At 38.4% G+C, this 25,951-nt stretch overlaps 1 protein-coding gene across 3 annotated transcripts in view; it reads right to left on the reverse strand.

Annotated features, from left to right (window-relative positions):
- The window catches only part of LOC126183902 (uncharacterized), a 463,083-nt gene that overhangs the window by 32,239 nt on the left and 404,893 nt on the right, over positions 1-25,951 (reverse strand). For all 3 annotated transcript variants that reach the window (XM_049926242.1, XM_049926240.1, XM_049926241.1), the window contains 3 exons: positions 12,305-12,417; positions 3,010-3,162; positions 2,730-2,902 (listed from right to left, as the gene is read on the reverse strand). In XM_049926242.1, the coding sequence (XP_049782199.1) occupies positions 2,730-2,902; positions 3,010-3,162; positions 12,305-12,417 (439 nt within the window). The remainder of the gene's footprint in view (positions 1-2,729; positions 2,903-3,009; positions 3,163-12,304; positions 12,418-25,951) is intronic.

Here is a 25,951-nt window from a genome sequence, read left to right on the forward strand (position 1 = left end):
ACTGGGAGGTAGGCACTCCTCTTACTGCTCCACTGCTTCCTAATGCTGCATGTGTGAGAGTTACATCTTCTGCAGTTAACTGGCTCACACATCCCACACACGACTTAACAAACCATATGATGTGTGTCACACTATGATGGAACAATAGTCTTCAAAACTAGTTGCACAACAAAAATACATCATTTACAACTGAAGCAGATTCATCAATCTAATCAGTTCACCAGAAACAGTATCCTCCCTTTGGTAAAGAGGAAACTTAATATAAAGGGTGCAAGCCAATAAAGGATATTGTGCATTTGTTCATACCCTAAATTGAAAGTAAACTGAAGTGCCAAAGAAACTGGTATAGGCATGCGTATTCAAATACAGAGATACGTTAAGAGGCAGAATAAGGCACTGTGGTTGGCAATGCTTACATAAGACAACAAGTGTCTGGTGCAGTTGTTAGATCAGTTACTGCTGCTACAATGGCAGGTTATCAAAATTTAAGTGAGTTTGAATGTGGTGTTATAGTCAGCACATGAGCAATGGGACACAGCATCTCTGATGTAGCAATGAAGTGAGGATTTTCCTGTACGAGCATTTCACGAGTGTACTGTGAATGTCAGAAATCCAGTAAAACATCAATCTCTGAGATCACTGCGGTCAGAAAAAGATCCTGCAAGAATGGGACCAATGACGGCTGAAGAGAACTGTTCAATGTGTCAGAAGTACAACCCTTCCACAAATTACTGCAGATTTCAATGCTGGGCCATCAAAAAGTGTCAACATGTGAACCATTCAACGAAACATCAATATGGGCTTTCGGAGCCAAAGGCCCACTCATGTACCCTTGATGACTGCAAAACACAAAGCTTTATGCCTCGCCTGGGCCCATCAACACCAATATTGGACTGTTGACAACTGGAAACATGTTGCCTGGTCAGACAAGTCTTGTTTCAGATTGTATGTGTACGGGTATGGAGACCACCTCATGAATTCATGGATGCTGCATGTCAGCAGGGTACTGTTCAAGTTAGTGGAGGCTCTGCAATGGTGTGGGGCATGTGTAGTTGGAGTGATATGAGACACCTGATATGTCTAGATATGACAGTGACATGTACGTAAGCATCCTGTCTGATCATCTGCAGCCATTCATGTCCATTGTGCATTCCAACAGACTTGCGCAATTCCAGCAGCACAGTGCAACACCCCACACATCCAGAATTGCTACAGAGTGGCTTCAGGAACACTCTTCTGTGTTTAAACACTTCCGCTGGCCACCAGACTCTCCAGACATAAACATTATTGAGCATATCTGGGATGCCTTGCAACATGCTGTTCAGAAGAGATCCTCCAGCCCTACTTTAGACATTAGTCGAGTCCATGCCATGTTGTGTTTGGCACTTCTGCATGATTGTGGGGGCCCTACATGATTTTAGGCAGGTGTACCAGTTTCTTTGGCTATTCAGTGTATAAGAAGAAGAATGTCTTTTGATGCGTGACCAAGAACTTGATACAGAAAACCTAAGCTAGTTTTTCACACAACAGGATGAAGAAAAGGAAATTTCACCTAAAGATGATGATGAGCAGCTAGAAAAAATTTCAAATGGTGAAAGCATGAATCTTTTGGCAAAGAAGGAGGAAGCTCAAAATGTATCTATGCAACTGCAACAAATCTGAAGTCTATGCAGCTTCCAGATACATTTTAAAAAGAAGAAACAATCAAGAACTTGTTTTTTACAAGTTCATCTATAAAACTCTGAACTGATTCCAGTTGTCCTCATGATGTCCGACAGATAAAAACTTTTTCATTGACAGTTTCTTTCATTAATGTTACCTTTTTGTTGAAATATAATAAACAGCTGATATTCATCATATTTGTAGGACATTTTAAACTATTATTATCTCTATATTTTATATGTGCTGTGGTTTTAGGAGTTAATTAATCAGTTTTCAGTTGTATCTTCACCTTCAGTTTTTAGTTGAATATTAGACCTTGGATAACAACGTTTTAGGTTAGTGGCATTAACTATGAAACAGAATGCTGTATTCAACTAACATATTACTATAGTATTTTAAAAAATTATTATGTTTTTTCTCTTGCTTTCTTTCCTTTTCATGGGTATGTTTTAAGCAGGAACCCAATAAGCAGATCATTTCAAAACAGTGGGAAAGACAAATCCACAATGTTTATTTCCATTATCCTTCAACGCATGATGCTGAACTACACTCTTATCTTGTGAAATCTGAGACTCTAATCTACATCAAATATACAGAATGAAGCCATTACATAGTGAAATTTACTATTTCAGGGTCACTGGCTGCAAATTTTGAGTGCCAAATATGTGCAGATGTGTAGTTTGTATATTGTTGGCTAACACTGGGCCAGCTTGGAAAAACTGAATAACGCAGACTACATGTACCATTAAAATTCACCATTCCCTGAAAGTAATAAGGGAACAGGAGAAAAACAGCAAAAAGTAAATAAGCAAGCATAGTAATGCCTCAGGTGTTCCCCGCATGACTGATTAATCGTGTACATTCAGATTTTCACCTGAACTGTTGATGAGACCAACAACTTGGCCGAACACCTGAAATTACACTACAAACAAATATTAATGAACAATATAAAAAACAGTTGTTAAATTGAGGTGAAACACCACCAAACTGACATCTCAAGACAAAATAATCAATGAATACAATTTAAAAAAGAATTTTTAGCACTAAAACAAACAAATACTACCTACTTTCTCTGCGTGCCCTTTTTGGGCGGGGAATCAATCCAACTTTTGACATATTCTGCAGGTAGAGTTTCATGAGGTCTGTATTAACTGGAGGATACTGAAGCCGCATTTCTTTTAAGGCTTCTATGAGATTTTCTTGCCTGAATGTGCTTTGATCAGAAAAGTAGCTAGCATCCCTGAAAATTTTAATTATGTATGTATAAAATGAAAATTGTATGTAATGACTAATTATTTCCAACAATAGGACATGCTTGATTCAAGACATATTTCTTTTTATACTCACATGACATATGAATCCAGTAAATAGAGGAGGGCTTTCAGTGTTTCAGAATGATCATCTCCAGTTTGGACGCCACATTTTATGATATTATACCACTCATCATATGAAACAATTTCAAGGTTATAGCCCTCCACTTTAAGAAGCTGCCACATCAAGCTTTACCAATGTAAAATAAAGAAGAAACAGATACAAAATGTGTGTATTTACAGAAATTGTGATCACTGAGAAAATACACTACTATAACGTTCACAATCCATGTCAATGGAAACACACCATAGGTAGGAACAAAATGAATTGGAAGAAAAAAAAAAAAAAAAAAAAAAAAAAAAAAAAAAAAAAAAAAAAAAAAAAAACACACACACCACTGTTGAGGATCCTTAAGTGCCAAGTGCCCTCTCCAAACCCCTCCCCCCCCCCCCTCCCACACACACACACACAGTAATTCTATGTTGATTTCACAGAACAGTAATTTAAACAGGACATTTTTACTATTACAGTCGTCTGTGGTGTAGAAAGTTCCTAGTTAGTTTCTTGTCCCCCTAAGATATTAGAGAATCATAGAATGTCCCTGAAAAATGGGCTGTGGCTTTGGAAGTCATAAATTTTTTGAGAAAGTATCTCTTGCTTGCTTGAAAATGGTTACTGAGTATATGCACTATCAGTTGAACATAAATATTCAAGTGGTTTGAAGGAAGGAAGGGAGTCTATGGTTTAACATCCCATCAATTGCTTTGAAGATGCTCCTACAACTAATATAATTATTAACTCCACGTGTAAGACTTATAGTTGATTTCTGTTGGATGAAAACATTCAATTCTCACATAACTTTTCCAGAGCATTAGTCTGTGGATAAAGAGAGACTAGAAATGTGTAAAGTATGTGACCTGTTTTACTTACATGTCAACTCAACAGAAATATAGAAATAATTGTCAAAGCAGGACCAAAATCATTTCTACCTGAGATTAGTTTTTTATACTTTAAGTGGATAAGTTCACTCATACTAATGCTTAAACCTTGTGAATTTTGTTGAGTATATTCAAGTAGAGATAGGGGTGTACTGCTTTAACTTTGTCTTTATATAGGAATGTTTCCATTCTTCTTTTGGACTTGCAGTTCTTGTGTTTTTTTCTGAGGTTACACCTGTCTTTAGGCCTCATTCTGTTAGACCAGTTACAACCTAAAATATGTTCATTTTTTACAGTTTTTCTATAAACAAAATCCACTGATTATGGCACAGAGGTACCCCAAAACATGTTGGGGTAACAAGAAAAAATGGTGTTTTGCAAAGAAGGCAGAACCTATATCCAATAAGAATGTTTCTATTTTGTCTGTTCCACATACATTTGTTATACAGCCACTTGTAGAAATGAGGCTAGCAATATAAGAGAAATGAAGATTTGTGAGTGAAGTTGTTTTTTGTGGAGTAGGGTTTATGTACAGATTGTCCCAAACTGTTCACCCAACCACTTCACCATACCATTGCAGTAGTGAATTTGAAAATAAGAATATTCATTCACAAAATGTGTGATACATTGTTTGTGGGAAAACCTTTGATAAATTGCACTGTGGCAAAACTACAGGAGACAGAGGACAGTGCAGTGGAATTTGGCGTTAATGGGCTATGGCAGCAGACAACTGATGTGGAAGCCTTTTCTAACAGTATGATATCACCTGCAGTGCCTCTCCTGGGCTCATGACCATATCAGTTGGACCCTAGAGGACTGTAAAACAGTGATCTGCTCAGATGAGTCCCAGTTTCACTTGGCAAGAGCTGATAGTGGGGTTTGAATGTGGCGCAGAACCCATGAAGCCATGGACCCAAGTTGTTAACAAGGCACTGTGCAAGCTGGTGGTGGCTCCATAATGGTGTGGGCTATGTTTACACAGAATGGACTGGGTCCTCTGATCTAACTGAACCAACCATTGACTCAAAATGGTCATTCATGGACTGCATGTTTCCAAATAACAATAGAATTTTTATGGATGATAATGCATCATGTCACCAGACCACAGTTGTTCGCAACTGGTTTGAAAAACATTCCAGACAGTTTGATTGAACAATCTGGCCACCCAGATCACCCGGATTGAATCCCATTGAACATTTATGGGACATAATCAGGAGGTCAGTCTGTGCACAAAATCATGCACTAGCAACAATTTTGCAGTTTTGGATGGGTATAGAGCCAGTGTGGCTCAATATTTCTGCAGGGGGCTTCCAATGACTTGTTAAATCCATAAGCTGCTGCACTATGCCAGGAAAAAGCTGGTCCGACATGATAGTAGGAGTTATCCCAAGACTTTTGTCACCTCAGTGTATTACATATGATCTGATGTTAACATTGAACTTCATCTTAATATTCATGACCAGAGTTGTGCTCTATCTAAAGTACAGTTCAGTAGTTCTGGTAAGTACATAAATGATGTAGTAAATGGTAGGATAACCAATAGTGTTGGTAGCATTATTACAGAAAGAAACACAAATGAAAGTGTGTGAGAGAAACTGGGAATTGACCACTTCTCTTTGTATTTTGTTTCCTTGGTTTCTTGTTTTGCATGTAATTAAAAATGCACATCGTTCAGTGTTAGTCCACTGTGTGTTTCATATACTTGCAAAATATTAATTGCATTTTATAAATAATAAAAATTAGTTGATAACATAACTTCTACATTTTTATGTAACCATAGCAATCACTTTTGATGCAAGCTCAGTTTACGTGCACAAACATAAAATATTTATATAATTGTTGTTGTTATTTTGTCTCAATAGAATGTTCTTTATCATGATAAAAGGCAAGAGTTTCCCGTTGATGTTAATAAGTGTGAAAGTTGTTTATCAATAACAGGAACATATTTTATGTGAGCTCTGTGAAATATTGAAGTGACGTATGATATGTTTTTGTTTTGTATTTGTTTTAATTTTTCAGGAAATTGCATTCCATAGTGCTATATGATAAATCTCTATTTTCATATTTTTACTGCAACATCCCTTTTTTTCACATCACAAATCAACAATTTTTAATAAAACCTTAATTAAATATTGACAGTTTCAATTTTGCTATAAATACTGCTTATTTTTAAGTAACAGGCAGAAGGATAACTATGTAAAATAAAAATGTTCTGTATGTTACATGGCCCTTTATACGTGTTCTAATTCAGTTTCTGTTCTGTTTGGTTCAATGCTTCCCATTTCTAGGGGAATTTAGTAATACATTGATCACATATGCAAACAAAGGGATTGAAATGAGGTAATGCCTGGTAGGTATGCAACAACCTAATGTTCAGGTAACAAAGTTATGGTCCTAACTGACCAAGGCTACTGAAAAAACTACTGTAGTCTATGCTTACTTATGACAGTCTATGGAAGCCTACAGTAGTTTTACAACTCTATTACAACTCTGTTCATGACTATTACAACTCTATTCATGACTTATTAAGATATGGTGCAATATAAAATTCAATAGAGTTACAGCCACAACAGTAGGCATACTTTCTCCAGTGAGAAACACTGAACATACTTGAATTAAATTATAATTTATGTGTAATCAACAATCAGTGCATTAATTTACAGTGCTCAAAATGGTTTCTGTTCCCTGCAAATATATGCTTTAGAATTTTAAGCTATGTGCATGAACATTTTGCACTGAGAAAGCATCAGTGGTAGTCATGGCTACATGTAGGAGTGTTGTCAATACAAACACAGTATCTTGTTCATTTCTATTGTAACTCAATGACTTCAGGTGACCCAACAGTAATAAATCAATGGGATTCAAATTAAAAAATCTTGCTGGCCACTGAATATAACTACCAGACTCTAGTCTCTTATTTTGCCACTTATTTTGATAGTCTCACAGCAGGCTCACAATGTGCTGGTACATGATCCATTTGGATCCACATATATTGGTACGCTCTCAGAGGGACATCTACTAACAGAATAGGAAGTACATATGTGAGGAAAATATGGAACTGAATTGAATGCAGTTCTCAGGAAGAAAATACGGATTACTGAGCCATTTAAAATTCCAGCTCGAACATTAACAGACATTTGAAATTGACCACACCATTCATGTAATATACAACAGGTTCCAGGTATCCACTGATGCTAGTTGTGTGTGTTCTCAATATCTTCTATGGTAAATCTAGCTCCATCGATCCAAAACAGATTAGTTAGTAAATCTTGATGTTCATTACACTGTCGCAGTTGCCAATAGAGCAAATATTCAGTCTGTTATGGTGGTACTCCAACCATAAGCTATGAATTCTAGTGTAGTGATAAGGGTAAACACCACACATTGTAAAGGCGTATGGACAGTTGTATGTGGGATTCCCATATGGTGTACTGCGTACTGCCTGCCACAATGATGACTAGGCATCTTTGTGTACAGTGCAAGTACACAAGTTTCATTTGCAACAGTTTGTGTACTTCAGTTACGTCCCATATCAATACACCCAGCAGAAGCTGGTTGACTAATTTAAAAGATGTAAAATAACATTATGGTCTTGTTGTCATCATTCTGGAAAACATTCTGCATAAAGCCAGGAAGAAGTGTTTATGATGCTGTGATATTCTGTGAAAATCGTATACAGGGTTATTACAAATGATTGAAGCGATTTCACAGCTCTACAATAACTTTATTATTTGAGATATTTTCACAATGCTTTGCACACACATACAAAAACTCAAAAAGTTTTTTTAGGCATTCACAAATGTTCGATATGTGCCCCTTTAGTGATTCGGCAGACATCAAGCCGATAATCAAGTTCCTCCCACACTCGGCGCAGCATGTCCCCATCAATGAGTTCGAAAGCATCGTTGATGCGAGCTCGCAGTTCTGGCACGTTTCTTGGTAGAGGAGGTTTAAACACTGAACCTTTCACATAACCCCACAGAAAGAAATCGCATGGGGTTAAGTCGGGAGAGCGTGGAGGCCATGACATGAATTGCTGATCATGATCTCCACCACGACCGATCCATCGGTTTTCCAATCTCCTGTTTAAGAAATGCCGAACATCATGATGGAAGTGCTTTGGAGCACCATCCTGTTGAAAGATGAAGTCGGCGCTGTCGGTCTCCAGTTGTGACATGAGCCAATTTTCCAGCATGTCTAGACACACGTGTCCTGTAATGTTTTTTTCGCAGAAGAAAAGGGGGCCGTAAACTTTAAACTGTGAGATTGCACAAAACACGTTAACTTTTGGTGAATTGCAAATTTGCTGCACGAATGCGTGAGGATTCTCTACCGCCCAGATTCGCACATTGTGTCTGTTCACTTCACCATTAAGAAAAAATGTTGCTTCATCACTGAAAACAAGTTTCGCACTGAACGCATCCTCTTCCATGAGCTGTTGCAACCGCGCCGAAAATTCAAAGCATTTGACTTTGTCATCGGGTGTCAGGGCTTGTAGCAATTGTAAATGGTAAGGCTTCTGCTTTAGCCTTTTCCGTAAGATTTTCCAAACCGTCAGCTGTGGTACGTTTAGCTCCCTGCTTGCTTTATTCGTCGACTTCTGCGGGCTACGCGTGAAACTTGCCCGCACGCGTTCAACCATTTCTTCGCTCACTGCAGGCCGACCCGTTGATTTCCCCTTACAGAGGTATCTGTAAGGGGAAACTGCGCATACCATCGCCGAATGGAGTTAGCAGTTGGTGGATCTTTGTTGAACTTCGTCCTGAAGTGTCATTGCACTGTTATGACTGACTGATGTGAGTGCATTTCAAGCGCGACATACGCTTTCTCGGCTCCTGTCGCCATTTTGTCTCACTGCGCTCTCGAGCACTCTGGTGGCAGAAACCTGAGGTGTGGCTTCAGCCAAACAAAACTTTATGAGTTTTTCTGCATATCTGTAGTGTGTCGTGACCATATGTCAATGAATGGAGCTACAGTGAATTTATGAAATTGCTTCAATCATTTGTAATAGCCCTGTACATGTGTGCATACTCAGTTAAGTTGCACTTTATGTTTGCAGGATGACTTGAAAGTAATTAATGGATTATATGGTCACAACTCGTACAGTACAGATGGGAATGTATTGACTACACTGTTCATACCATTAACTATCTTTGAGGGTGTGACAGACATAACTGATTCCATTTATGTAGTTGGCATCAAATTATGTAAGTCAAAGCTCAGAATAGCTGGAACTGCTGCATTTTTTAGCTACACCACCTGAACCTGTTATTGGACAAGTGCTACATAGTGCAGTCATCAAATTCACTATGTTTTACTTAATGACTTGTGAAATAAAATATTGTTGTGTTGCAAATGCCTGCATCTATAAGCTTCAAAATATGTTGATACACTATTTATGGCCATGTTCAATGGCGTTGGTAATGTTAAATATAAATTTATGATTTTACAGTACAAGATTCGCTACGCTGCTTCTGCCTGTTGTTGACAATAGTGTTTGATTCAGATGAAACTGCAACATTCTTTTAGTGAAGAAGAGACCAACATTCATTTAGTGAAGAAGAGACTGAAACACAATTTGCAATTGGATAACACTTCATTATGGATTGTGCAGAAATGAATGTACTACTCAACAGCCTTGTCTTTCAACAGGCTTTCAGCAGAATTGAAAAGGAAATAAATGATTACCCCAAGTTTTCAATCTAAGTTGAAAGTCTTCTTTGGGGCACACTGCTCGAAACTACATAGTAATGAACCATATAAAATAAAGTATTAGTGTAATCCTAACACTAAGAGCTAGTGTGACAAATTGACATCATTCAAGATATTTCTATTCTGTACAGATGTTCTTACAGTAGTTCAGAACACTTGTGTGTAATGTATTTATTTGTATGCTGTTCACATTTCTTCATATTTTATTAATTCTTTAATTTATTTTGTTTATAAATGTTCTAATCTGAATTTTTTAAACTGTGTACTCACTCATTTGATTACATAATAGCTTTAGTTTGCATGGTTCCACAGACTATGATAAATTAATAAATAATTGTTTTAGACACAGCAAGAAACATTCTTAGATTATTTTGATCTTTCCCAGTATTAGTTGTTGTCAAGAGTCATGCTTGGTTTGTGTCACTATTTGTTTCAGTCTCCCATGACCTTGTATCAAATCAAGTTAATTCTCTCTGTGAAACTCCAGTCACAGGTATTTCCCACTCTGTTTTCTCGTTTCCATTGTGAACTCATTTTCTCACATTTTTATTTTTAACTCTTTGTGACATAACTTTTTGGAAATATAACATCAAACTGCTGGAGAAAGAGGTATGAAAATTAACCAGTTTTAACACCGTCCACAATCGAATGCTGCACTCCACATCATAATAACATACTGTGAATATGATCCATGTAACATGCAATTAATTAACTATCCAACACATGACTGGTTAACCTTTTCCCAGTGGAGCTGTTACAGGTGTGGTATGTTACTAAATTACTATAGCAAGTTTTAGAGTTGTCATTTCACCAGAATTGTCAGATATACTGTTTATCATAGCCCACTGTTTATAGTTTAGAGTATGTATTGTATACAAATAGTGTGCTAATGGTAGTGGCACCAACTACTTTTGATGTCAAATAGTCATGCAAATATTGTTGGTGTGGGAAGTAATTTAAAAGTAGCAATTGAATTTTAACTGCCAGTAGTTGCTACAAGCTGATAAAAAATAAATGTTAAAAGTCTTAACTTACAATTATCTTATTGCAATATTAGATTTCTCTTACAACTTTTTACAACTGCTCAAAGGACTTTCATATGTTTGAACTTTCAGATGTTTTCTGCTTGTGAAATATGAAATTCTATGGTTGTGGAAGATTGCCTTTCTGGTTCAAATTATTTGAATGATATACAGTCAAAGGAGCTAAATGTAGTGTTTATAATTAGCTGAGGCTTAAAAGCTAAGTGTTTATGTGCCTGTTTTCACTGCATTGCAAAATGAATCTGCTGTGAGGTCTAGAAAAAAGTGAGACTAAGTGAATGATGTACTGATAGCATTAGCCCTTTTGCTGATGAGCCACATAAGTAACTTCTTCCATTTTGCATTTAAATTATAGTCATTATTTTTATGATGTTTCCAAATTTGTGGCATTGCATTAATCACTTGCCTGGGAGATACTCTCACTCTCATCAACAATTTTCTGCACTCTGCATTCATGTGTTCAACATAATGTATCCTCCAGAACAGATCAAAATGCTGGATGACTGAAATAATCTGATAATATCAAACAGCAATTATTTCATACAGAAATTTTTAAAACTAGTAGAAGGGAGGCATTAGTTGTTGAGATGAAGCATATTATTTTTCTTTCATTCAGTCTGTCACAGAGACTGGAATAACAGTTAATTATATCTGCAGTTGATGATAACACCTCTAGAGTAATAACAAATTTCAGTGCTTTACTGGAAATATTACTGGCTGTAAATTGAGCTGTTCCTCCAGGGATTGAATAGTGTCCTAGGTTCAATAAAAGGTGAAAATTAACTTGGATGCTGTCCCACAAGTTCCTGTCTGTGTGTCTGTAAACGCTGTAACACTTTGTCATGCCCACCATTTGATGATGAGCCTTAAGTGGGTAAAAAATGACATTTCTATTTTGCCTCTAATTTACTTATAACCCAGAAGCATTCTCTTTCAGTTTCTTTACATAGGGCTCAGAAATAGGGCATTCAGAGGCTACCGTAGGTGAGTGGATGTGATAAATTTAAGTTTTCGTTTCTCAAAACCTGAAGATCAAATACTGACTCACAAAGTTCAAAAAAAAAAAAAAAAAAAAAAAAAAAAAAAAATTATATATATATATATATATATATAGGTTTTCAAGCCACTAACATCTGGAATTAATTTTAAAATAAGTTTTATTTGTTTCTAGCCAGTCGAGCACCCTTCAATTCAACACACAAACATTTTTGCACTCATGCTTTAACAGTACATCAGCCAAAAGTAAAAATGTTTGTGTGTTGAATTGAAGGGTGCTCGACTGGCTAGAAACAAATAAAACTTATTTTAAAATTAATTCCAGATGTTAGTGGCTTGAAAACCTGAAAATACAAAGAAAGGGCACGTTTTAGTTTGTATTTAAAGAATGAAAGATAGAAAAAATATATTACCATATAGTTCACATACATAGAGAATAGCCTACTACTTGAAAATGTTTCCTTAGAAATGATAAGTTGCTGTCCGTATCTAGATTGCAGGCTCCCAAATTTTGTTTGACATGACAGCTGCTGAGTAAAAAAAAGCTGTTTTGGGAGAATATCTCTTGAGCTTTTTTCTATAAAATACTTTATGCTGCAACACTTACGACTGCTGATAGTTAGATGAAAATGAAATAGTTACCTGCTGTCCATTGTTTTAGTATTGATAAGATTGAAGACTTTTCCCAGAGAATGAATTTCCTGAGTCATGTTTACAATTACTTTGCTTAAAAAATCAACTGGTGTGAGTTCAATCTGAAATAAAATTTATTAACTGAAGTAGCATCATGCATACATTGTGGTGGAACTATAGAATGAGAAACAAGACTGTAAATATACTTGGCAGAGTAAACACACACACAATTTGTTAAAATTATAACATTCTTATTTATTACAGTTAAAAAACAAATATTGCCACAAAAACAAATCAATATTAGTATCAAAGGCCTTCAAATATATGTCTAATTCATATTGATAGGCCTAATCTTGAAATTATAGGACCACCTGAATGGATAACACAATGCATTCATTCCAGCCTACTGTCAAATGTCAACTGTTCAAACTTAGACAATAATGCCTCCCTGTATTTTCTAATGTTCATTTGAACATTTTTTAACTTGCTAAGACTGCAGTATATGGGAGGTAACAATTACCAGACTTACATTATTTTATTTCTATCATTCTGAGCAATATTATTATGAGAAGGAAAGCTGCTACTCACCATATAGTGGAGATGCTGAGTCGCAGATAGGCACAACAAAAAGAAAGCTTTCAGCCATTCAGCCATTGGCCTTCATCAACACTAGACACACATGTGCGAGCACCCCCCCCCCCCACTCCCCCCGCTCTCTCTCTCTCTCTCTCTCTCTCTCTCTCTCTCTCTCTCTCTCTCTCTCTCTCTCTGTGTGTGTGTGTGTGTGTGTGTGTGTGTGTGTGTGTGTAGTGCTGATGAAGGCCAATGGCCAAAAGCTTTAATTGTGACACCTATCTGTGACCCAGCATCTCTGCTATATGGTGAGTAGCAATTGGAAAGTGTCTTGAAAAGAGGATATAAGATGAATACCAACAAAAGCAAAGTGAGGATAATAGAATGTAGTCAAATTAAGTCGGGTGATGCTGAGGCAATTAGATTAGGAAATGAGTCACTTAAAGTAGTAGACGAGTTTTGCTATTTGGGGAGCAAAATAACTGATGATGGTCGAAGTACAGAGGATATAAAATGTAGACTGGCAATGGCAAGGAAAGCATTTCTGAAGAAGAGAAATTTGTTAACATCGAGTATAGATTTAAGTGTCAGGAAGTCGTTCCTGAAAGTATTTGTATGCAGTGTAGCCATGTATGGAAGTGAAACATGGATGATAAATAGTTTGTACAAGAAGAGAATAGAAGCTTTTGAAATGTGGTGCTACAGAAGAATGCTGAAGATTAGATGGGTAGATCCCATAACTAATGAGGAGGTATTGAATAGGATTGGGGAGAAGAGAAATTTGTGGCACAACTTGACTAGAAGAAGGGATCAGTTGGTAGGACTTGTTCTGAGGCATCAAGAGATCACCAATTTAGTATTGGAGGGCAGTGTGGAGGGTAAAAATTGTAGAGGGAGACCAAGAGATGAATACCCTAAGCAGATTCAGAAGGATGTCGGATGCAGCAGGTACTGGGAGATGAAGAAGCTTGCATAGGATAGAGTAGCATGGAGGGCTGCATCAAACCAGTCTCTGGACTGAAGACCACAACAACAAGATGCCATTTGGGCTCTGTTTTGCAGAGGAGAAGGGAGGTTCAAGGAAACTGAAGACCTAAGTGACAGTCATAAAGCTTCAACTCTTGTTGCCCATCATAGTGAATAGGATGTAACAACATGACCAGAATGTGAAGACCTGCCAGTGCTGTCATAAAGAGGACCACTGAAAAGATCTAGATCCAGGGTTCTGTAGTCGGCTGCAATGAGGACTTCTGACTCAATGGGCAACTGCTTCTCCAGGAGAGGAAGCAATGCTGTGAGCTTTTGTCTTCCACAGTCTGTGGTTGCTTGTGATGCCTGGAAGAAGTCACATCCAAGAATAACATCATGACTACATTCTGCTTCCTATTGGTTGGAATATGTATGATTCACAGACTTCAGCAGAATAACTTTCATATCATGGAACATAATATTCTATGGGTGGCAATGATAAGCATTTGACTCTACAACTAGTGCCCGGACTGGTTGGTCTTTGATGGTGACATCAATGAGATTTCCTGTCACATTGGTAACTGACTTTCATCTGTGGCACCCACACCTCCATAGATAGCCACCTCACTTAGTTTTCATGAATTTGGTGGCTAGACAAGCGGATGGTAGTGCTCGACAACAACAGGGAATCATACCAATATTCAAGAAAGGCAATAGGAGTAATCCACTATATTACAGGCCCATATCATTAACGTTGATATGCAGCAGGATTTTGGAACATATATTGTGTTCAAACATTATGAATTACCTCAGAGAGAATGGACTGTTGACACACAGTCAACACAGATCTAGAAAACATCATTCTTGTGAAACATAACTAGCTCTTTACTCACACAATGTTGTGAGTGCTGTCAACAAGGGATTCCAAAGTCATTCCATATTTCTAAATATGCTCACTCCTTCAGGACATCTGAAACACCCCTTCTTCCCGGTGATAGCATGTTAGTGAGCTTAAATTCCATTCCATCTCTAGCTGCCATCTTCACAGTTCCTCCAGTTGACTCCCAAGACTTTTGTCAAAACAACTGAGAGTGAGACATCTGCTGATGGCAATTCCTCGTCAGTCTTTAAATATTTATCATTGTTGTCTCTGGCAGAAAGCTACCACTATATGAATTCTCCAAAATATAATAAATCATTTTACTTGCAAAAGGCCACAGTAGTGCAACATAAAAACCAACCTAGCTGATGAGGTGAGGAACAACAGCAACATATGAAATGTGACTGAAAATTTATGTGAATATGTCCACAGATTGGAACCTTTGTGAAAAACTGTAAATCATCAATCTAGGCAGTGACTGTTGACCAAAGCAAAATTCAATGCAAGTTTCTTTCTAATTATCACAACCCTGATATTCTAAAATGGAGTTAGACAGGGGTCAATTGACGCTTCCCATTGTTCTATAGGTACTTCATGAAATTTCCATGAAATAGTGAACATTCAGAAAATTGCAATACACTGTCAAGAGTATAAATAATGAAGAAAAGTCATGAAGTCTGGTGGAAAGACATTAAAAATGAACTAGTTATTGCAGAAATAAAAGCTGAAAGTCTTTTGACCCTTCTCACTGTTCTAGTGTTAATTATTTATGAAAGCAGTCAAAGAATTTAATATCTGCATAACTTTCCCCATTTTGTGCCTCATTAAGCTATGAGCTTTGAATGTTTTTTCTTTAAATTACAAATGTTATAATTATCCACATTACTGTTCTCAAATTGTAAGTAACTCTTAGAGTGATGTGCAGCTTATAAGGTAGGTGGTGGAGATGTGTGTACCTCATGATTTGCCAGCCAGTGGTGTCACTCTGCCACAAGTGTTTATTGCCATCACTTTGGGGATGCACTATGAGCATTAATTGCCATTGCAATCTTCACTGTGGGTGACACAAAGGAATCACAACAAATATTACAGTAATTGAATCTAATGGAAAAAAACGAGAGAAAGAAATGAAATGATCATGTGGAATTGCTGATCGGTAGGTCCCGTCTGGGGAAGTTCAGCCGCTGGGTGCAAGTCTTATTTCAAGTGACACCATACTGGACAACTTGTGTGTTGATGATTATGATATGATCATGATGACAACACAACACCCAGTCCACCGGTGGAGAAAATCTCCAACCCAGCCAGGAATCGAACCCAGGTCTGCTGCATGGTAGGCAAGCATGTTACCACTAAGCAAAGCATGGGAAATCCCATTAATATAAATTTTTTGAGAGAGTATATTGCCAGGAGATTAAGGAATTGGGGCATATGGAGTGTGGAGGAGACATAGAGGAAGTGTTCGCTTGCAATGCGCTTTGTTATACACACATCACTTTAGTGACTATTTTTATATGAGAACAAATTTATCAGAGAGTTTTTTAAACAGTTATCCACAATAGTTTTAATCCAATACTCCACAAGTTTTTATGAAATAGTAACTTCATGGTTCAGTATTGTAGTAATCAAGTAATAAACAAAACTGATCCAAGTACACCAACATGGCTTTATTCATATACTTCTGAACAATAATGGAAATAAGCCTCTCATAACTCGACATGCAACAAGATAAAAGAATCATACTGAAGGTGTAACTCAAGTGATACGCAGAACAACTCATGTGAGTGATGCAAACTAAAAGAACATAGCAGGAGACAGTGCTGCACTGCGTGCATATAGGTGTGAGTTGCCAGTAGATGACATGGCAGAGACTGTGCCATGTACACACTTCCTACAGGTGGCCTCAAGTGGTTGGCTGCACTGATGCAGTTGGCAGTTGACTTAAGCACACACACATGGCAATACTAAACTTGGTGCATTCACACTCACCTGCACTAATAGGAGGATACAGCACACATCTCCCTCATGTGAAGAGGGCACCCAGGTGATGGAAGAGACACTGGCAGCCCAACAAGAGAGACACCATTTGTTCCAGAGTGGCAGCAGCCAGTGGCAGGGATAGGATGCCATGCCAGGTGGGCACTGGAGCAGAGGGCTGGAACGTGTGGAGATGTGGGCATGCCTAAGGGAGATGGGTCTGTACTGCGTCCAACGACAGCACTGGGGAGGAGGGTGCCGTCACCATCTCTGTGTTGTCATCCACAGGCAGGTCACAGTGCAGAGGAGATGGGGCTGGACCCACCAGTGATGATGGCTGAGGTGATAATGGTGAGGGGGGCCAGTGGAGACGGCCCGACTGGAACAGCAGGCTGCAGTAATGGATGCGAGGCTGGAGGCAGACCCACACCTGGTGGTGCAGGGAAGCTGGAACCCAAGGGCACTGCACATGGAGGAGGCAGCCAATGGGATGGGGGTGCCTCCACAGCAGGCAATGATGGGCTCAAGGTGGAGGGCAGCTGGGTGGGCTGTGGCAACTAGGGCCACACCCATGAACTGTTAGCTTCTGGAGAGCAGGGTCGCAACTGATCAAAATGGCGTGCCACCAGCCCATTGGCCTTACAGACATTACAAAGACAATATCCCCAGCAGCAGGCAACAGTGGTCAGTATCCACCTGGGCCAGCAACCAAACCCTTGCACTCACACCGCCGATCCCAGTGCAAGGTGACCAGTTGATCCCAGTTGTGGCAGGTGCAACACATGGCACAGAAGGTGGAGGAGTGTGCATGGCTGCTGACTGTAAAGCATCTCAGCTGGGCTCTGCTCCCCCATAGGTGTGAAGTCATAGGTGCTCAGAAAATGGAAAAGAACATCGTCCAGGAAAGAGTCCACTACGTATGCATTAGTCATTCTACTTCGCCATTTGATTGAGGGTGGAATGGCAGAGCTGTAACATGATGAATGCCATGACAGAAATGAAACAATTGAAAGGTGTGAGAAATGAACTGAGGCCCATTGTCAGAAACTAAGGTACAAGGCAACCCCTCAATACAAAAGATCCTCAAAAGCATATGAATTATGATCTCAGCTGATATTCATGCACACCAGAGAATGTTCGGAAACTGTGAAAGTCCATTTACAACCAACTGCCAATAGGAATTCAAGAAGGGCCCACAAAGTGTACACGAATGCATTCCCATGGCTGATGCTCCACACTGGCGAGGGCCAGGGGACAGAGATGCCCTGAGGGTTGCCTCTTGTTGGGCACACTGCTTACAAGCCGTGACAAAATGAACAATTTCACCATCAGTCCCTGGCTGAAAAACATGCCTACTAGCTAAAAATTTAGTGTGTGAAACTCCCCAATGGTCCTGGGAGAGAAAGCTTTGCAACTCATGCCATAATGTGCTGGAAATGAGAACTCTGGGAGAGAAGTCTTCCGTGGACAACAGCAAACACCATCAAAAACAGAAAGGTGATACTGTAAGGAAAAATAGTTGCACAGTGGGTCCAAAGCCCAACCCAGTGGTTTATCTGGCCAGTCCTGTTGAGCAAACCAAACCACCTTGCGTAGAACCGGGTTGGCGGTAACAGCAACTGCTATGCACGTTTTCACAATTGGAAAACCCTTGAGTGTGGCCTGCATTTAAATATCAAGATGGAAGCAAAGCAATTCTTCATGATCACTGTCAGGATCAGGACACACAGTAAAGTGGATAAAGTGTCCACATTGGCATGTTTAAACACAGGTCAAAAATTGTTTGTAGCAATATGAGAACACCGCCCAGTGTTGTAGGTGGTGTGCTGCCTTTTCAGGCAAGGAAGTGTGAGGGTTAAAAAAGGAATCCAAGGGGTTATGATCAGTAATCAAGTGAAACATGGAGCCATACAAAAAAACCTGAAACTTCTGGAGAGCATAGACTACAGCAAGAGCTTCGTTTTACTCCTGAGAGTAACACAGCTGGGCCAGAGTGAGAGGTTTAGAGGTGAAAGCAAGAGGTCGTTCAGAGCTGTCCACATATTGGTGCGCTAGGGTTCCACAAAGGCCATACTGTGAGGCATCAGTCACCAAAACTTTGTGCTGGCTCTGAGAGAACATAGCTAAACAAGAGGCTGAGAGTATTTTGGATTTCAAAAGCACATTTTCAGTCTGAGCTCCAACAAAAATGACATTCTTGCATAACAATTAATGCAATGAGTGGGCCAATGTGGCCACCTCTGGCTAGAATTTATGGTAGTATGCTATCTTCCCTAGGAAGGCCTGAAGCTCCTTCATGGACAAGGGGCAAGGCATAGACATAACAGTGGAGATGTGGTCTGGCAGAGGGCAAACCCCATCCAGTGAGGTTGGAAAAATTGAGATCATGTGAGGTTATATCTTAAGCTTGCAGATTGTAAGACAGGAAACAAAGTGTGCAGATTTGTCAAGTGATTGGCTGAGGAGGGGCCCATGACAAATATATCATCCAGATAATTAATGCAACCCAGGACAGACATAGTCAATTGGTCTAAACATCATTGGAAAATAGCCACACCAAAAGGAAGGAGGAAATATTGATAGAGACCAATAGAAGTATTCAGAACCAGAGTTCACTGAGACTATTCATCCACAGGAACCTGCAGATATGCTTCAGATAAATCAGTTTTAGAAAAGTATTAGCTTCTTGTCATTTTCAGCTACAGTTCCTCCGGGCATGATTGTCTGCATGTTGACAATAGTACTCAAGTTGCCACAGAGATGAAGTTTCCCCGACAGCTTCCGAACTGCAAGCAGCAGAGATACCATTCACTAGCAATAACAGGTTGCACCACCTCTTGAGATTGAAGTCCATCCAATTCTGCTCTCCCTCGATCTTCCAGGGTGACAGGATAGACTGCACATGACAAAAACGAGCAAAGCCATAGATTTCAAAGAAATATGAGCATAAAAATTTGCAGCACAGCCTATACCTTCTGAAAACAGTTGTGAAAAATCCTCACACAGTGTTTCCAATTGAGAATACAGTACCTGATTGGACACAAGGTGAACTGCATAATGATAGAAAATCCAAATGTCTGGAATGCACCTGTCCCGAACAAGTTCTCAACACCATCATGGAACGAACCCTAAATTGTCCCAACAGTGGTTCAAAATGGTTCAAATGGCTCTGAGCACTATTGGACTTAACATCTATGGTCATCAGTCCCATAGAACTTAAAACTACTTAAACCTAACTAACCTAAGGACATCACACAACACCCAGTCATCACGAGGCATCCCAACCGTGCAATGTTCTGTTTGTTATAACTGATCAGCCTACACAGGACTGATTGCAATGGCAGTGAACCTAATCAATAACATCACTACACCACCTGTGTTGACCTGAAGCTGGAGCACTTGGCAAAAAACACTTAACTCAATAAACAACCTGAAAGAAGTCACAAGAATTGGAGTCACACATTTTATGATCATGTCCGTATCCTGAGCAACCTTCAGCAAATGACACACAGAAGTAATGTGGCCTTTCTTCTGGCATGCATAACAAGTAGCCCACTTGTGGCACTGTGGCAGTCGTGGCTGCTTGGGCTGGTCTTGGTCTGCTCAGTGCTAGGCCCGCATGTTTACCGCAGCCACTGCCGCTTGCTTGTGCAAGCTCTCTGTCATCCAAGAGGGCAGATTTTGTGACACTACTGCCACATTGCCCCATGCTTCAATTTGGTCACCTGCTGCTCGAAAAACTTCAAAAGATTGTGCTATTTGCAAAACTTCTGCCAACAGGGGGCTTTCACAGAGTAAAGCCTTCTGGTGCACTCCATTGTCTGGAGCTAAACAGGTAATTGCATCGCACACCATACAATCTGCATAAGAGCCATAATGGGTATCAGTAACTTGCAGTAGAAGAGATCCACAGTCAGAGGTATTGGAACAATTTTTGCTTATAACTTTCAACTTGGCCATTTATGACCAGGGTCCCTTTCCTCAAATTGATACATTTATACTTCATCACCATCCCTGATTGTCTGTAACACGATCACAGAATCACTTGGTATAATGAAAGTGGGAGTGATTACATATACAAAAGATGGAATTAATTCAAGGCCATAGACCTAAACCAGTACAGCTCTTTGAGTGCTGTACCTCAGTAATAGACTTGGAAAAATGGATGAAAAATAAAAAGTTAAGCAAATTTTTTATTTTCAGTACTAAAATCAGTTACCATACACAAGCTGTCAATTGTTGCATTTCAGAAGTCGGTGGTAACACTGACACTGAATAGATGGTTGAGATGTTCAAGTGCTGACAAATCTGATAATTGTAGTAGTCTCAACCTGCTGTAGATATAATAGCTAGTTAGAAGTTTAATTTTAGTGCATCTGCAGCTGTATAAGTATTAGCATATGAAAGTTTACAGAAATTAAGTGTCAAATAATGCTATTAACATTGTTACAATGACAAAAAATTTAAATACTATAGTAAATAAGAGTTAATATTTTTTTTTGAGAGTAGTTATGAGCAGAGGATGAAAATAACTAATTGTTTTGATGTATGTTGCTTCTGTATAAGCTATCACGTACACATGTTTCTTCCAAAAAATAAATGTAATAAGTCAGTTGTTTCTGATTAAATAAAACAATAAAAAGTCATGAAATTATAAATTTTTTAGCAATCACTAATCTGTCTAGTCTAAAAAATGTCATCAGAATGGGCAAGAGTGCAAACTGCCACAAATCTGTGAAAAATGCTTAGCAGGGTGAAGAAATCTTGCACATTTTTCATGTTAGACACTGAGGAGCAACAGGTTTGGATGGAGACATGACAAGCTTTTGGCACTGCAGTAGTTGTACCTATCACTGTATGATTATGAAGAAGGAGCAGTTGCTCTTCAAATTCAAAGTTGATCTGACAGTAGCACAGGCTGAATTAAAATAGTTAAGAGTGACTTGTGGCAGTAGTAAGGTGAAGAACAGGATAGATGACTAGACTGTTGTCAAATCTGCCAAATCAGGCAAGAGGTTCAAAAGATACTGCAAGTCTGTTAGCTTTAGTCTAGACATCTGCAACAGCTTCACTGTTCTGCAGACTATAGGCGAAAGTGTGCAGACAGACACAGAAGTTCAGGAATGCACTGACAAGAGAGGAAAAAAATTGCAGGTTAAGATTAATAGAAATTAGAGCATTAAAAAGTCTTCTGCTGGGGATAATCATAGGCTGAAAATGTTTGAACCTAATACATAACTTGTTGGGTAAGGAATATCAGGTAATTAGCATTCCCAGACAAGCACACCTGTGATTTAGGCTCTCTGGGAAAATTTCTTGGTAAGGATTATTTAGTGATTATTGAGGGTACAGGAAACAAGTTTGATCATAACCTTGATTATGCAATTGAGAATGGTACCAGGAACATGAAAATGCTCCACACGCTACTGTGAAAATTGTATCACTCTTGGAGCAACATGACAAGCCCTGGATGAAGTATTCTGTGTCAAATGTATAAATTCTGAGCTTCTGGAGTAATTAACAGGTCACTATGTGCCCAATCCCTGAGATTTCCAATATTTTCACTTGGCCTTTTTAGGGTTAATGTTTCTGAAAGCCAGAACTGCCAAATAACAACAGAAACAGTTGCAACAATCAGAGGGAAAATAAAAAATTATAATTTGGACAGCTGAAAGGGTGACATTCATAATACATTTTGACTTTCACATTGTAGCATAAGAAGTTTGTTATATAAGGAAGATGAGCTTCTTGTATCACAGTAGGAAACTGAAAAATCTAAAAGCATTTATATAGATGTACTATGCATTACCTGAACACCATTCAGAAGTTACAGACATTGAACCAATGCACCTAAATGGATACAAAATCACCTTATTGTAGTCATAACACAGAGCGATTCCATGGTCGTGGACTTGTTAAGTAGAAGAGATGTGTTTCACAGAAGCAAAGATGAACAAGGCTATAGCTATTAAATTATGCATTTTAGAAGCCATGTTTACTAAACATTTCTTCTTTTCTTATGATATTGCAGTGCCTGTGTTATTCTGATGATGATGCATGCGGCGACCACAGCCCTTATGAAACATATCAGATGAATCACAACTGGGAATTATGACCACCATCAGCTGTAGAATGGAATGGCGACAATGAAAATTTGTGCTGGACCAGGAATTAAAGCCAGAGTTCCTTCTTATTGTGAGCAGTTGCCTTACCATTTGGCTATACATGCACATTACGAAACACATCAGATGCATTTGCAATTGTGAATAATGACTACCATCAGCTGTAGAATGGAATGATGACAGTGAAAATTTGTGCCAGACTGGTACTCGAACCTGGATTTGGCTATCCATGCACGGACAGCCAAAGGGTAAGGTGACTGCTTGCGATAAGCGGGAAATCTGGGTTCGAGTCCAGATCCAGCACAAATTTTCATTGTCATCATTCCATTCTATGGCTGATGGTAGTCATTATTTGCAATTGTGAATTCATCTGATGCATCTTCTTTTCTTGGTCCATACTACCTCCTCCCAAACTATGGAAAGAAAAGAGCTTGCAGTAGAAGAGATCCACAGTCAGACATATTGGAACAATTTTTGCTTGTAACATCCAACTTGGCCATTTATGGCCAGGGTCCCTTTTCTCAAATTGATACACTAATACTTCTTCATCATCCCTGAATGTTTGTAACACGATCACAGAATCACGCGGTATAATGAAAGGGGGAGTGATTACATACACAAAAGATGGAATTAATTCAAGGCCATAGACCTAGACCAGTACAGCTGTTTGAGTGCTGTGCCTCACTAATAGACTGGGAAAGATATAATATAGCAGTTCTGATAGAGTACAGTCCGCCAACATTGAATGTTTTAAACTTCACAGAGCAGTCAATGATGATAGTGACAAGACTTACTAGAAATTTGTTTTGTGAATTGTGTTTTATTCATCTCATGATGTACAGTTGCAATCCATTTGGTTTGTGTACAGGAGACATGTCAAAAATTTATAAAAACATACAATGATTTTTACATTAACAAATAATAGCACTACAATAAATAAGAACACTATAAGGATATTTCTTGGAATATGTAACACATTGTATCCATCTCAAATTTCCAGTTTGTCCTGCATGAAGTCATCCACTGAGTAATAACACTTCAGTGTCAGTACCTCATATAGCTTTCACAATAAAGGATGACAGCCAAAAACAGTTGCAGGATAAAATTTATTAAAATTCTTGACCAAGGTTTCGGTACATATAAATATACCTTCATCAGAAGTAAAACTACCTGAACAGAGAGACACATTCATTAGAAAAGCCATATCAACGAAAGTGAGAAACAGAAGCTTAAGTAACAGTGACATTACTACAGTAAAGTAGGCACAAAATCATTAGTACTTACTAAAATTACATCATGTAATGGAGAATAATAAAAACAATTATGCCAAAGGCGTCGTCAGTAATTAAAACACCATCTCCATTTGTACAACATGTGTAATGAGCACAGGGTCAAAGCGAACAGTATTAGCAGCATTACTTCACTTATGAACTATTGAGACATGAGTGTGACAGCACTAGGGCAGATGGTTTCGCCGAGAGATGGCGCTTGCATGTGCCAGACTCGCGCATATTAAAATTAATAAATACATACATAAGCGCATCAAAAAATTATTAAAGGTTGTGTTAATGCAAACTCTGTCTTAATAAGTAAAACATATCAGGCCAATTAAAGACATTTATGTAAAATAGAAATATAGAACCAATTTATCTGTATCCTAGTGTCAAACGGATAAAACTTGCGCTTGGAACATCTGACAAGAGAGGGCACTAGTGTAATGCGCGAGAGTCTCACGTAACGTAGGCAGCGAAATACATACTAGCGAAACAACCAAAAAAAATGTTAAAATAAAACGAAAACATCTGTCATTATGAATAAAACATAGTGGTCATTTAACCATACATACACATTGAAATTCATAACAAACAAACATCACAATACGTAGAATCCCAACAAGACAGGAAAAGTGCATTTCACCGGCATTAACAAGCAAGAAAATAACTACTAGTCAGCCAGACTATGTTACATTAAGGCAATGAGGGGTTTGAAACTGTCTAAAAAATTTTTGTTTCGAAGCTGCACCTGTTCATTAAGAACAAAACCGTCTTTTAGAGACAGATGCTTGAAAATCTCTAATTCTTCGAGCAAGTCTAGTTTGTAACCTTTATTTGCTTCATGAAGCAGCTCTACGTCGTCCAGTTCACTTGGTGTGTGCCGTAAGAGCCATAGATGTTCAGCAAAGGTGGAATTATATACGTTTTCCCCGTTTTTACCTAACAAGTGTTCTTTATACCTAACTTTGATGGGTCTACCTGTCTGCCCTATGTAATAGTTTGGGCAGTCATTACACGTAATTTTGTATACCCCGGACTTAGTGCTGAGTTCTTCTCGTGTTCCAATATTATGAATTACTCTACGTTTCAGGCTGTTATTTACGGAAAAGGCAACTCTATAACCGTACTGTTTCTGTAAAAGTCTTCTTATCTTATATGAAACGTTCCCTAAAAATGGAATAGAAATAAAGTTATTACTCTCATACTTTTTTTCCCTGTTATCTCCTAAAGTAGAAAATTTTACAGCTGTTTTTTTCTTAGCAATTTGGTCAATTAATTTAGGGTCGTATCCATTGTTAGTAGCTATTGATTTTAATAAAGATATTTCATTTTCAAAACAATTCTGTGCTAAAGGTGTGTTCACAGCGCGATGAACTGCGGAATGAAAAAAGGCGATCTTGTGAGTTTGAGGATGACAGGAATCTGCTGGAATAATATTATCAGAAAAACTTTCTTTACGAAAAATGTCGAAGCTAATAGTGTTACCCGATAACTTGAGTTTCAAATCAAGAAAATGGAGTTCTCTCTCGTTATTTTGAATCTCTTTTGTGAATTTCATTTTCTCATGGAAACTGTTGAAAACATGAAACAGTTGTTGTAGATCTTGGTCACACCCTTGAAACAGTATGAGTATATCATCAACATAACGAGCATAAAAAGAAATCTTATTGCCTAACGTAGTATTGTTTTTGAAGAAATTTTCTTCTAGTGCATTCACAAAGATGTCAGCTAAGATGCCAGCTAACGGGCAACCCATGGCTAAGCCGAATGGTTGTTCATACATTTTACCATTAAACTGGAAGTAATTGTAATCTAGTACAACATGCAGTAGTGACATAAGTTCCGACAACTGTAGCTCACT

Source organism: Schistocerca cancellata, chromosome 4 (assembly GCF_023864275.1).
Source record: "Schistocerca cancellata isolate TAMUIC-IGC-003103 chromosome 4, iqSchCanc2.1, whole genome shotgun sequence".
NCBI classification, from domain to species: Eukaryota; Metazoa; Arthropoda; class Insecta; order Orthoptera; family Acrididae; genus Schistocerca; species Schistocerca cancellata.